The sequence below is a fragment of the Onychomys torridus genome, chromosome 1 (assembly GCF_903995425.1).
Source record: "Onychomys torridus chromosome 1, mOncTor1.1, whole genome shotgun sequence".
NCBI classification, from domain to species: domain Eukaryota; kingdom Metazoa; phylum Chordata; class Mammalia; order Rodentia; family Cricetidae; genus Onychomys; species Onychomys torridus.
Genome location: NC_050443.1, coordinates 106,500,534 through 106,515,158, shown reverse-complemented (window position 1 = coordinate 106,515,158; position 14,625 = coordinate 106,500,534). Strand labels below are relative to the sequence as shown.

At 43.6% G+C, this 14,625-nt stretch overlaps 1 protein-coding gene across 1 annotated transcript in view; it reads right to left on the bottom strand.

Annotated features, from left to right (window-relative positions):
* Inpp5f (inositol polyphosphate-5-phosphatase F) overlaps positions 1 to 14,283 on the bottom strand; it is a 95,549-nt gene extending 81,266 nt beyond the window's left edge. Inside the window, exon 1 of the mRNA XM_036194738.1 lies at positions 13,944 to 14,283. Coding sequence (XP_036050631.1) covers positions 13,944 to 14,040 — 97 coding nt within the window. The 5' untranslated portion in view covers positions 14,041 to 14,283. The remainder of the gene's footprint in view (positions 1 to 13,943) is intronic.
* Positions 14,284 to 14,625: the final 342 nt, after the last annotated feature.

The window sequence follows — 14,625 nt, the reverse complement described above, 5'->3', positions numbered from 1 at the left end:
CACTTCTCGTCAGCAACAGAAAGATATCTGACAAAATCTGAGCTACCCAATGACAGGCAGAGAAAATACCAGGGAGAGAAAAGAATATGATACACTAAAGGCATCAGAGGCAGAAACAGCACATTCATAGTTGTGATAAATGTACACACTTTCAGCTAACCAAATAAAGGGCTATTGAATCTCAATTCCTATTTTGTTTACCTGTGTGGACCTGGGACCTGGGACAATACTTGATGCCTGAGAGGCGGTCATTCAACATTACTCAACTAAATGAATAAATAAAAAAGATACAAAGGGGGGTTAGGGATTTAGCTCAGTGGTAGAATGCTTGCCTAGCAAGCACAAGGCCCTGGGTTCCATCCTCAGCTCCACATTAAAAAAAAAAAAAAAAAAAAAAAAGATACAAAGGATAAAAATGGATTTCTCCTAACAATTGGTTATTTCCATCAACTATCAGCAAAACTAACATTTTTGAGGGTGTTTGTTTGTTTTACATAGTGCTGGAGATCAGACCCCAGAACTTCGTATACGCTATACAAATATTATAACAATGAACTACTACCCCAACCCAAGGTTTTATTATTTTTAAGGACAAATCAAAATACCAGTCTTTGCTATATTGGCACTTTCAAAAACAAATCTTTGATGGGCTGGAGAGATGGCTCAGCCTCAAGAGCATTTGCTGTTCTTGCAGGGTGCCCAGGTTTGGTTCCCAGCACCCAAATTGCAACTTAAAACCATACTTAACTCCAGTTCCAGGAATCAGGCAACTTCTTCTGGCTTCCAAGGGCACCAGGCATGTACATGGAACATACACATACATGCAGGCAAAATACTCATACACATAAAATAAAAATAATAAACCTTCTTAAAGTAATAAACAAATCTATAAAAGCATTAAGTCAGACAAGGAGGTGCACACCTTTAATCTCAACACTTGGGAGGCAGAGGCAGTAGGATCTCTGAGAATTCTAGGCCAGCCAGGGCTATCTAATGAGACTTTTTCTCAAAAATATAAAAACAAAAAAATTTATAAAAAGAAAGAAACAGAAAAGAAAGAAAAAGTACTGATCTATCAATAAAAATAATAATTAATGATGAGATGTGATCATTACGCTAAAAACTCTGAGCAAAAAAATAATCTTAAAATCCCTAGCAAGTGCACCTAACTTCTCAAACCAATGACTCAAGGGACAGGAAACAGTGAGACCTGAACAGATTCTGTAACTGACCAGGGAATGGAGGATCCATGGGGTTTTGGAGCTGCTGGAATTTATTGTTTAGTACAGTACATAATGGACAAAATGTACATGTGCGTGAATGTGTGCATACATATGCACATATTAGATAAACATGAAATACATTATAATCGTATTCTTCACTCAGGAAATAAAACAAGTTGGTATCAGCAAAGCCTAATGTATAACGTTTGTAGATGGTATCAGTCTGGGCATAGCCAACAACTAAGGCCTTGACACTGTTGACATTTTTAATGGCTAGGCTCGGAACAGGAAGGATTAGAAGGGCAGAGAAGGCAGTCCTGCCCTGTGCTATCCCTGCACAAAGAACACCCATGGCACTGAACTGCTCCAACCTTAGTTGCCTGTCCTTCAATGAGTGGCAAACTCAGAGAAACATTTTAAATTCACAAGCGAGTGCTAAAACTTAATATTATCAAAGTGACATAAGAAGAAGAGCTTTAGAAACCACACAAGTATAGCATTTCAGAAACAATACCAAATTTTAATTTGTGAAATAATAAAGTACCAAACAGCCAAATCCCTATCATGAAATAAGCTCAGCTATTCACCCCTTAAGTCACCCTTTCCACTAATTTCAAGTCCATCTGGCAGCAGCACACAGCTTCTATTTTCATATGCCCTTCTCTTCCTGGTACACAGAAAACAAGTGATTAAGCACTGGGTGCCAGCAGAGAGCATGAGTCACTCATTCCAAGGTCCCAGAGTGAAGGCGCTCCCTCAAACCAAGAGACCACAGGTTTTATACAGCTTAAAGGCAATTTTCATCTCTGTCTTTAAAAGGGGGGGCAGAGAGTTTCTGCATATCTAATCAGACCCCAGTTTCACTTCCTGCTAAAGACAAAGGCTATTATTCTTCTGACAGTCACCAAAGCAAAGTCAAACCGATGAAGAAAAGAGCTTTAGGATGAGGAACTGAAAGCTCCAATTGTTAGCATGTCATGCCTTAATTCTCAGAATTTAATGAGGCAGGAAAACAGGTTAAGTAATAACTTTATTCAGGTACCTACCATCTTAAAGTTCAAACTTTGAGCCACATTTCCTAAACCTCCATAATGGTAAGGATTTCTCTACCAGGCAGCAAGGTGAAGAATTCATCCAATTCAGAAGTTCTGGCAGCTGGTGATTTCTCAGGGTAAAACCAAGCTCAACAGCTATCAACCCAGGCTGCTCATTAATATTATCAAGGCGCCTCGTAGACTACTGATGGCTGGGCTCACCTCGGAGAGATGTGCTTAACTGGCCAAGGTTGGGGCCCAGCATAGATATAGTTTTTAATCTCCTCTAGGTGATCCTGACATATAGGCAGGTTTAGAATTAGCTTGCCTAAGTGATTACAGATCCCTGGGAAGAATCCATTTGAGTAGCTTAGTTTTATGCTAACAGTCTGATTCACAAATGGTGCATGGGACATGTAATACCTGAAAATCGTAAAGGTCAAACTGCACTGGTATTACCTAATATAGTGAGTCAGCACAAAAGCTGGTCTAAGGAAGGTACCAAAGGAAGCAGACATCCAAAAACAAGGCATGGGGATGTAGGCCAGTAGGCAGAGAATTTGCCTAGCACCCACGAAGCCCTGGATTCAATACTGAGTGCTATATAACCCAAACAAGGTGAAGTACTCCTGTAACTCCAGTTCTTGGGAGGTGGAGACAGGTTATCAAAGGTCAGAGTTATCCCTGGCTATATCGTGAGTTCAAGGCCAGCTGAAGGGAGGGAGGGAGGGAAGGAGGGAGGGAGAAAGGAAGGGAGGGAAGGAGGGAGGGAGGACTCTAAGAGATAAATCAAAACATAGATGAACACTGGTATTTCCCTTTTCTCATTTGAGACAGAGCTATTAAAGATGCATAAAGCTAGCTAGCTAGTACTTCTAACATTAAACGGATGCAACCTTTCTCTCAGCTGGTTTTAAAATAAATGCATCTTCTTTCCTGAAAATTTTATTTAAAACTAATTTGCTCTTTTGCATTTTGTTCTAGGACTTCTTGTATAGTGTATACTACTGTGGGCCCTCACACAAAGCTATGCCTTCAAACCCACCAAACCCACCATCATTCACTTGAATTCACTGTTTCACCTGCCCTCAGATAAAGAACGAATTCCAATTTAAAAAAAAAAGTGGGAAAGCAGAAAAAAGCAGTACACTGCCATCTTACAGTCTGGCCAGTCAGACCCTGGTTGTTCTCCTCGGCTCCCCATCCTTCCTCTTTGATATCCTGCTAGAACGAAGGAATTATACCTAAAAAGTGTTACTTCAGCTGGACATGGGGGTTCACACCTTTGACCCCAGAACTTGGGAAGCACATTTCTGTGAGTCAAAGACCAGTCTGGTCTACACAGGGAGTTCCAGACCAGCCAGAGCTATGTAAAGAGAGCCTATCACAAGAAACAAAAACAAGGTGTTATTTTTGATAAGTTAAATTCCCACAATTCACTGGTGCCTTCAAAAGCCCTTTTCGTTTTTATAGGGTGATATGATCCTGGCTATTTATAGCTGAAGGAGCCTCGGAGTTAAACCAAGGAACACCTCCCTTCCTGTTTAATTAGAAAGGAAACAGATTTTCACATGGGAGGGTTAAGAACCACTTAGATCTCAAACCTCAAGACTCAGATTAATGAGGCAGGCATAGTGTTCCAAGCACTCCATTTTACATCAACCCTAGCACTGGGAAGGTAGAGACAAGAGGATCAGAAAGTCAATGTTCTCCTCTGCTACCTACTGAGTTCAAGGACAGCTAGGGCACATGACACCCTATCTCAAAACAAAAAGACCCAGCTCAAATTCTGCACATAATTTTGTGTCCAGGCTCTATGCTGGTATCTGTCTCCAGAACCCCTGTGTGTCTCCTCCACTGGACCACACATCCTGCTAGTCTGGTAGCTGGGTTATCCATCTTTTTACATTGGCACATTCTAGGTAGACAGTCTCCAATCAATACTTGCTTTTGTTTAGTTTGAGACAAGGTTTCATGTCACCCACAAACTCCCTAGGTAATTGTGGAGGTTTGAATTGGTATGGCCCCCATACATGCATGTGTTTGAATGCTTGACCCATTGGGAGTTGCATCATTAGGAGGTGTGGCCTTGTTGGAAGAGGTGAGGCCTTGTTGGAGGAGGTGTGGCCTTGTTGGAGGAGGTGTGGCCTTGTTGGAGGAGGTGTGGCCTTGTTGGAGGAGGTGTGGCCTTGTTGGAGGAGGTGTGGTCTTGTTGGAAGAGGTGTGTTACTGTGGGGGTGGGCTCTGTGGTCTCATATGCTCAAGCTACACCTCGTGTGGCAATCTTCTTTTGCTGCCTGTGTAGCAAGATGTAGAACTCTCATCTCCTTCTCCAGCACCCACCACATCTGCCTGCATAGTGCAATGTCTCCTGCCATATAATAGTGGACTAAATTTCTGACACTGTAAGCCAGCTGCAATTAGATGTTTTCCTTTATATGAATTGCCATGGTCATGGTGTCTCTTCACAGCAATAGAAACCCTAAGAGAGAATGACTTTGAATTCCTGATCCTCCTGCCTCTACCTCCCAAGTTCTGGGATTTCAGGCTTGCACCACCATTTTACACTGGGTTTTCTGCAGTACTGAGGACAGAACCCAGGGTTTTGTGCATGCTGGACACAAACACTGCCAACTGAGCTACATACATCTCCAGCCCTTAATCAGTATTTTTTTCTTTTTTGAAAGACTAAATGACTTTACTATATAATTCAAAAGACCAAAGAAATACAATGCTAAATTAAATGGGAGGGCATTTCTTTAAGAACTGAGAGTACTTGAAAGTTAGGAAAATGCCACAGCTCTAGAAATGAGTTTGAGAAGGCAGGCTAGCATACCACCATCCTCAGAAACTCCTAGTGTGTCCACCATGGCCTTCATGGGCAAAGATGGGTACCCTGAGCTCACAGTAGGGTGAAGAATGTTTGTATCAGGCAGAAAAGCAAATGTTTAATGATGTGAAACATCAGGAATCTTATACTCACAAAAAAAAAAAAAAAAAAAGCGGGGGAAAAGCCTTAATGTTACAGTTAGATATTATAACTGTCTAAATGAGATATGTCAGTATTGCATAAATTATGAAATTTAAAGCTCAGTATTACTTACAAGAAAGTGAAAAGCTGTTTGAAAAGAATGAGATTCCTTAAACATATCAGTATATCTTGATGTATCTTACTATTAAGTTAAGGAAATGTAAGAGTAAATTTGAAAAAAGTAAAACCAAAATAAGCTTTGGGTTTTTGTTGTTTTTTTAAATAGTATCTCACCCATATGTATATGTATGTGTATAAAAGACAGGATCTCACTATGTAGCCCTGGCTGGCCTGGAACTCAGAGAGATCTGCCTCCCCCATGCTAGGATTAAAGGTGTATGCTACTATACTCATCTATATATATGTGTGTTGGAGGGGGATTTCAAGACAGGGTCTCCTTGTGTAGCCCTGGTTGTCCTAGAACTCGCTCTGTAGACTCTAGCAGGCCGAGAGACTATATTATAGAGATTCAGCTGTGTACTAAAGCTATACTTTGACCAACCAAGGATCTGTCAAATGGGAAGCCATTTATCACAGAATATTTGGTGTTATACAGCTTTAATATTGAGCTGCACCTTGCTATGAATTTCTTGTGGGCCCATATACTACTAGACCATTTGGCAAACAGTTCAGCTTCTCAGACCTACTGAACCTCTAGGTAACTAACTCCCCGACTGAGCCTAGGAGATAACCAGGCTATAGATGCATAGCTTTGCTTCTTGGTGCAAATAAAGCTCAGACCATCCCTTGCCTTCAGGCCTAGTGGCTTTCCAAAACAACTGACTGAGAAGGAAGGAGGTTTTGCATAACCAGGTGCAGTAAGGACTGGAGCAGAATTCCAGAAGCAGACACAGAACCACATGGCCAGAGAGAAAAGAGGAAGACAGAGATTCTGTAGAGGGTTAAGCAGATCTCTTGTAGAGTTTATTAGGGCCAGGAGTAAGGGGCCATGAGGATAGATGGAGGATGAAGGAACAGTGGATGGAAAATGAGACCAAAAGCTTAAGGGCTTAGTTATTACCAGGGCTGTGAGGGGACAGAAAAAGTAAGTACAAAGAGGAACTGAGATTCAGGATGGAACTGAAGCTGTATAGATAGAGGTTTGTCATAAAGGAATAAAGTAAACAGGCAAAAGAGTGTGGTGTATGTAGATTCCTTTCCTTCAGATACCCCATGCCTGACCTAGCATCTTCTCCAGGACTCTGGGAGGAATTTTCTCAGAGCTGAAACTTGGAAAAGTTCCTTTAGTAGACCAAGTTGGCCTCCAACTCACAGCAATCCATCTGCCTCAGACTCTTGAGTGCTGGGATTAAAGGCACCCAGCTATAATTTTATTAATTCTTTAAGAGTTTAATGAAATGTATTTTGATCATAATCACCCTCCACTCAATGTTTTGGTGCTTTCAGATAGGATTTCATATAGCTGGAGATAACCTTCAACTTTTAATATTCCTGCCTCCACCCCCCAAATTCTAGGTTTAAGGCATATGAGAAAAAAACTTCAAGGCAACACTGACCTAAAATCCACCTCTATTTCTCAATTAGCTTTACCAAATAAAGCATGACTTTTTTTATTTTATTTTTTTTATGAATGGGAGCAGTTCCATTAAGGATCTCTCAATATCTGCAAAATGAGCCATCCACAGAACATGCAACTGAATTAAGGCACTACCAGTGTGTGCCGAGTACTGTACTGCTAAATGCTCAGTGTTCAGCCTCGCTTTTAGAACACCATGTGTACATTATTACTTACATATCACCACCAGCCAGAAATAATGACATTTCCCACTATTTTGATAAACAGACTTTGATCCAAGTTCTCAGCTCACTTATGGCCAGCTGACACACAATGACTGTAACTTAGATCAGCTAACAAGTCATGATTTATCAAAGCTCTGTGATGTCACTGTCACTTCTCAGACTTGTATCTGCAAAGCCAGATTTTAGAGTTATGTTTTAAAACATCTGAGCAGGAACAGAACAGTCTATAAAAGAGACACACAGAGATAGCAACACAGTTTGTAAAGACCTAATATGTTGAAATCCCCATAAAGCCACACCAAAATGAGAACATACTGAATCTACAGCTGAACTGGTTTAATTTTTTTCCAATAGTCTAGTATCTGTATGCAAAGACATGAGCTTACTGCATCATAAAGTCCAAAGAGAAAATTATCAAGAGCAACCTTTTTGGTAGAAAAATAAAGATGTCTGTGTGTCCCACTTACTTCCATTTAAAAAGAAAATAGATCTACTGAACTCCACAGGTTTATAAGATAGATTCCCCCTTGACTGGAAAAGAAGGTTGATAAAAAAACAAGTACAGCACCAGAGGCAATGTTCTACAGTGTTCTGGTCTTGGGTCCTCTTCTAGCCTCTATTTAATCCTCCCAACAAGCCCTTGATGCGCAAACGATACAAGATGAACAGAGGACGATAATTATTTCAATACAGCTCTGGCAGATGACCTTCTGAGGGCCATATACCACAGGTCTGGAGACAAATGTATTCTTCCTCCATGCTAGAGCCATGCTAGCTGGGAGGTCCAATGATGCCGGGCACCTTGGAGAGCTCTAACAGCCAGGTTCCTGAAAAACCACACTGAGGTCACCTAGGTCTGGCACCTGGCACCTCTACCCTGTCAGTCTTTTCACCCTATGCCATTCCTTCCTCAATGGGCTGGCTTGATGGTACTCTTCCTTGGCAGACCCAGCCAGAACACAAGTATCTAGAAATCAGGGACTTAAAACAAAAACAAAAACAAAAACAAAACTCCCATTATTAAAGGCGGTTGCCTTAAAAGTTTTTTCTCTTCCATTCTCTCTCTGCTCTGTGTGCTCTGAAAGGTTGCCCTGAAACAGGATCTAGGATTCTTGCAAAGCTAGACTAAGAGAGGTTTCAGGTTGCTCATCACTGGAGGAAACAGTTTCCATCAGCACATATCAAGATCTACCCCATGATCCATCCCCTGCTTTTCTACAGATGCTCTAAAAATCCAAGAAGAAAGACCTGAAAAACTGACGCTGGCCAGAAAGACTATTTGTCTATCACATAACAACATTATGGAGTTCCTTTGAGCTACATAACTAATTTTTCAGGAAACGAGGCAAGGCCAACACAGGGACAAAAAAATGAGGAGCCCCCATTACCAGCCTGTGCAGCCTGTACTGACCTTTCCTGAGTGCGCTGGTCTTCTTACATGTGAGGGGCCTCCCATTCTCCTATAGGTTACAATGCTCTAGATGCCCATGAAACACAAATCTTACAACCTTGTAGTCAACAAGGTAGAGAGGTTTATTTTATTTCACTTATTTGTTTTTTTCAAGACAGGGTTTCTCTGTATTGCCCTGGTTGTCCTAGAGCTCACTCTGTAGACAGGCTGGCCTCGAACTCACAGAGACTCACCTGTCTCTGCCTCCCAAGTGCTGGGATTAAAGGTGTGAACCACCACGGCCTGGCAGTAGAGAGTTTTATAAAACAATATTATCAGTACTGAAGAATATGGCTGTGAGCCATATACTGGAGTAGAAGCCTTGGATCTCCCTCTTTCTCCAGGAATTTGGATGGATTATTTCTCTATGCCTCAACTTCCTCATCTGTAATAGAAGACTAATAACAAAATTATCCTTCAGAGTTATACAGTGGGAAGAAAATGGAATACTAGATACAGACAATTAGAACATCGTCTGGCTCAGAAATGCACACCAAATAAAAGCTGCTACTGTAAATTGGTATTAATCTTAGGGGAAGACGCAGATAACAAACCGAATGTAAAGACTCGTTCAGCCCAACTGCTACTGGGTTCACACTGCACTGTATAGGGTAACAAAACCAGCACAGGTATAAAACTAGTGCTTTTTTCAAAGAATTAAAGACTAAAGACACTAGTAAACCTGGTTACAAAGCGTAATAAAAACAGTTAGGAAGCCAGGCATGGTGGTTTATGCCTGTGATCTCGGAACTCATGGAGCTGAGGCAAGAGGATTAGGGGTTCAGGGCCTGACTGTGCTAAATGAGATCCTGCCTCAAAATAATAATAATAATAATAATAATAATAATAATAATAATAATAATGTAAGTACGTAATACAACAGGACACAAAATACTAAATAAACGGAATACAGTTTCACACAACAGTCCTCCAGAGGTGAGTATTCTACGTGGATCTCAATTCTATAATAATTTCTCATTTTAAAAAGTTAACTTCGGGGTTGGGGATTTAGCTCAGTGGTAGAGCGCTTGCCTAGCAAGCACAAGGCCCTGGATTCGATCCTCAGCTCAAAAAAAAAAAAAAAAGTTAACTTCATTTGACAGTGAAAAAATAATCTCAGGCTGGCAAAATGATCAAGGTGCTTGCCACTAAGCCTGACAACTTAGTTTGATTCCTAGGATCCAGACAGGAGAGGAAAGAATGGACCCACAAGTTGTCCTCTGACCTCCACAAGCACAAAGCAACATGTAAAAGCCCCTTCCCTCTAAGAAGAAAAAAATAACTGGATTGTCAAAACCGTAAGGAGGGCAGGAAAACTGGGTGTGAGCTCTGAGAGCTAGCATCCCCTCAAAAAAAAGGAAAATAAACGTTCACTACTGTCCATCATTTAAAGTCCCATGTTGCTCTCTACGGACTATACGCCTGTAAATGCTGGGTATATGGCAGGTGCTTTGGGGTCTTTCACGGTATCTCAGTCTCAGAAGGGAATGAGGTAACACACAGAAATAAACCACACACAACACTGTCTCACTACACACACACACACACACACAACACTGTCCCACCACACACACAACACTGTCCCACCACACACACAACACTGTCCCACCACACACAGCCCAAGAAGTGGAAGTACCAGAAAAAGCTGCCTAACTTTCCCCAAAGTGGATTGTGTATCATTTTTAATTTCTTAAACTACAATCCTTACACACACACACACACACACACACACACACACACACACACATTTGCTTTTTAATTAACATATACAGTATTGGATTATTGTGGTTTGTTTTTTTTCTTTACAAGCGAAGTATGTTTCTATTGATTCTCCTCCTCCTCATCTCCTCCATGCCCCTGGTTGTCCCTTGTACCCTCTAGCCCACCCCCACAACCTCTTTGATATTTTCTGTCTCGTGTGTCCCATTACCCTCCCCCTTTCTTCACCCCCTCTTTTCCTTTCTCCTGGCTTCCTTTTGATTAAACTATAATTCTTAGTGTCAAACATTAAACTCTACCCTCTGGAGATTATTGAATATTTACACAGCACTTTCCTGGGAGATGTTAAAACAACCTAAATGCTTTTTTCTGGTGGCCATTAACTTGCAATAGTGATGAGCATCTTTAAAAAAAAAAAAAAAAAAATGAAGGACTGGAGAGATGGCTCAGTGGTTAGGAGCACTGGATGTTCTTCCAGAGGACCTGTGTTCAATCAGAACCGACATGGCAGCTCACAGCTATCTGTAACTCCAGTTCCAGGGGATCTGACACCCTCATACAGACGTAAATGCAGGCAAAACATCAATGCACATGAAATAAGTAAAACCAATGACCTACGAAAATATAGCCTACTCACTACTGTTAGGAAAATAAAAACAGACAAATATTTATACTCAATTTTTTAGCTGGAAAAGAGATTCAAACTGTCAAAAAAAAATAAGGAATCTTATCACACACACAAAAGTCACAAGTGTAAGTTCTCACATTTCTCAATGAACTGGACAAAGATTTTCCACCCAATTACATAAATCTTTTTTTGTTTGTTTTGGTTTTGTTTGTTTGTTTTTTGAGACAGGGTCTCTCTATTACATAGCTCTGTCTGTCTTGCCATTCAATATGTAGACCAGGCTAGCCTGGAACTCACAGAGATCCATCTGCCTCTGCCTCATGAATGCTGGGATTAGGGGTGGTCGCCACCACTCTCGGCCTATATAAATCCTTTAAGAAGAGAGTCACTCAACTAGGTATCATAAGTCACACCTGTAATCCCAACACCCAGGAGGAGGCAGAGGCAAAGAGAGTTCGAGATCAGCTACACAATGAGTTTCAGGCTAGCCTGGGCCACATAGCAAGATGGGGGTTCAAAATGGGGCCTAAAATGAACATAAGAAATCATCCTATTTTTATGGCAATGATTTAAATGTGAGGAAACTTGAAGTTACATTTAATTCAGGTTAACTCAAATCATAATGTATGTCCTGGATTACAAACACTCTTAAACCCAGAGACACCAAGATTATTAATAAAGCAAAGCCTTGTGTTGAGGAAATAGTGTCCACTGGAGAAGACACAGGCTTATGTAGAAAGGGAGGATTATAACTGCAGTATCTACAAACTATGGAAAACATCAAGCAACAAAACAAATGTGACTAGTAACTATGCCCCATGGATTCGGGCCAGGCTAGGATGGGGTGGGCAGCCTTGAATATAAGTCTCACACAATGTACTAGGCAGGGAGGGACTGACAATAACAGGATTCCAAGCTAAGGAAATGGTCATTTTAACCTTAAATATCATTATCACTTATTTTTCTGATGACTCTAAGAAAAAGAAAACTTTTTGTTTCTGGTTGTTCAGTGGCCACAAGCTTAAAAAAAGGGGAGGGGGTGCTGGAGAGATGGCTCAGCAGTTAAGAGCACAGGCTGCTCTTCCAGGGAACCCAGGTTCAATTCTCAGCACCCACATGGCAGCTCATAACCACCTATAACTCCAGTTCCAGGGGATCTGACACCTTCACACCAATGAACATAAAAAAGTTAAGTAAATTATTTTTTTAAAAAGTCAAACTTCCCAGCACTGTTTGGTCCTATAATACCACCTGTGATAAAAACAAACAAGCTTGGTCAGCAGTCTGTTCAGCTGTGGAATAACCAAGGGGGGAAATTAAAGGTTTTAACTGCTGTCACGTCAAATGACAGGGAAACCCGCCATAAACACAGAGAAGAGAATGTGCAATAGACTAAACAGATTTGAACTCACTCTGTATGGGTAAAAAGACCGGAAGAGCATTCAAGCCAACTATATATTATTACTAAAAATAGCTGTAAAATCTTGAATATTGGACAGATTAAACTATTCAGTAACTACAAGGATGCTCACACGCTCACCTTGAACTAAGGCTCACAACAGCCTATTACTTCTGAAATGTAATGGCCTCTGCCTTCCTCTAGATTTGTGGTCTATGTTTGTGGGTACTGGGCTATGTATCTAAGAAATAAGATAAACTTAATTGCAATGGCCATAACAAACCTTTTATTATGGGGAAAAGTTTTAAGTTTGCTTTCTGATATGGACTTTGGACAAAGAGTAACCCAAACCACATGGCTAATTCCAAAAAAGGCCTGGGTTAAGCTTTCTGGTTGAGGAAACTGGCGCGGTGCAGGAACTTTTGTGCTCTCCGATGACCTGATAAGGACTTCAAGTTCCATCCATTTATGCATTCCAGCTCCCAGAAATGGGCTCTTGGGAATTTTACAGTCTAATTCTCCCTGCTCTAAACCTCACACGGTGGCAGGCTAGGAGAGTAGTCAAATTAGGACACAGAAGAAAACAAGAGACTAGCCGAAACTAGCCTACCTCCATCATCTATCCCAAGGTCACCAAACTATCCCAAAGTCACCAAAAGTCTTATTGCGGACACGGTAGTGTCTCTGTTCTGAAAAGAGGAAATAAAAATACAGTGGCAAGAAAATACAACCAGAACCATATTTCTGGAGGCGAAAACCAGTTCTTCACCACTCGAGCAGAGCAACTTAGCAGGCCTTCTTAGATCCAGCCGAAAAGTGTCCCTCGGGAGGTCACAGAACTGTCTGAGACCTCACACCTCTCTCCTCACCTGAAAAGGAAGATCCCGACCCTACTCCTGACTTGTCCTAGGAAACCATCCCATAAGTGGTAACAAGAGGACGGAAAAGCCCTTGGAAGCTGTTATCCTAGGCGCACTCCAAGAACACCGGTAAACTTCCAATGCGGTAGCTCTTTCAGGGGGTCCAGTCCCACTTTCCTAAAGTAAAAAACTCCAGAGTGGTTAAGAAAAAGCAATGGCCAACTAAGGAGAAGTTGCCCAAACTCCCCAGAGAGATAAGCAGACGGCAGCTGTCTGAGGACAGGTGCTGCTGCTTAACCCAACTGCAAACAAACTTTCCTAAAGCAAACGACCGGCTGGGACTTCGACCTCTCCTAACCGATTAAGTGACATCCAACACAGTTTCTTCTCCAAAATGGCAAGTCACTCACGGAGCTTTCGGTCAAGTGCTGTGAGGTAACTCTCATGAAGTCACTTTTTAATAAGGGGCCGGGAACAACACAAGGAGGTCAACAGGACGTCCCGTCAAGGGTTCCACTGAACTACTTGGAATTCGAACCCAGAACTTCCCGCGCTGGACAGTACGAGGGGGAGGCCTGCGGGGGCTTCATGAGGGGCCCCGTCCCCACCTCCTCAGGCCCCAGATACTGGAGGAGGAGCACTCAAGGGGGTGACCGGCCCTTCCCGCCGCACAGAGGCAGGAGTGCGCGCCGAGGCGGCGGCCGCGCCCCTCGGGACCAGCGCTGACACCTCCAAGCGGCCGGCCCAGCCTCCCGATCGCTGCTCCCGGGGGCCGGGCCGCGCCCCCCGCGCTCCAGCTGGCCGGCGCGCCCCACCCAGCCCGCGCCGCGCGCCTCACCCGGTCGGAGCTGCAGGCCGCCGTCGCGCCGGCTGCACCACAGGGCGCGCTCGCCCTGCTGCAGGATGTAGTGGTCCTTGGCTTGGAAGAGCTCCATGCCGGCCCCACGCGCTCCGGGAGGCGGCGGTCCCCCCCCCCCGCCCCGGCCCGGGTACCCCAGCAGCAGCCCGCCGGGGAGCGATGCAGGAGTCCTCCCCCACCGCGACCACCGGAGTCCGCGCCTTGGGGAGAGGCCCAGGACCCACCGCCCGGAGGAACAGGGAGGGGAAGCACCCCGGGGGCCTGACCCGCCGGCCGAGATCACGCTTAGGAGGCCGCGGCCCTAGAGGCCTCTCCCCCCCCCCCCGCAGCTCCCCTACTCAGGCCCCGCCCCCTACCCGGAGGTTCCACCTCCTATAGTTCATCCTGGCTCCCCTAGACTCCACCTCCTCCCAGGTCCCTCCCCCTTGCCGTGCAACTCCACCTCCAATAGTTCCTCCCCTCTCCCCTAGGCACCACCCTTGCCCAGGCTCCGCCCCCGGCCCGCCCACTCCGCCTCCTGTAGTTTGTCCGGGCTTCTCCCCAGGCTCCGCCCCTTAGGTTCCTTCCCCGACCCGGCGACTCCGCCTCCCTCTGTAGTTCTCCGAAAGGCGCCTAGGCCCCGCCCTGATCCCGCCTCCGGGTATCTGGTTCCGCCCCCTCG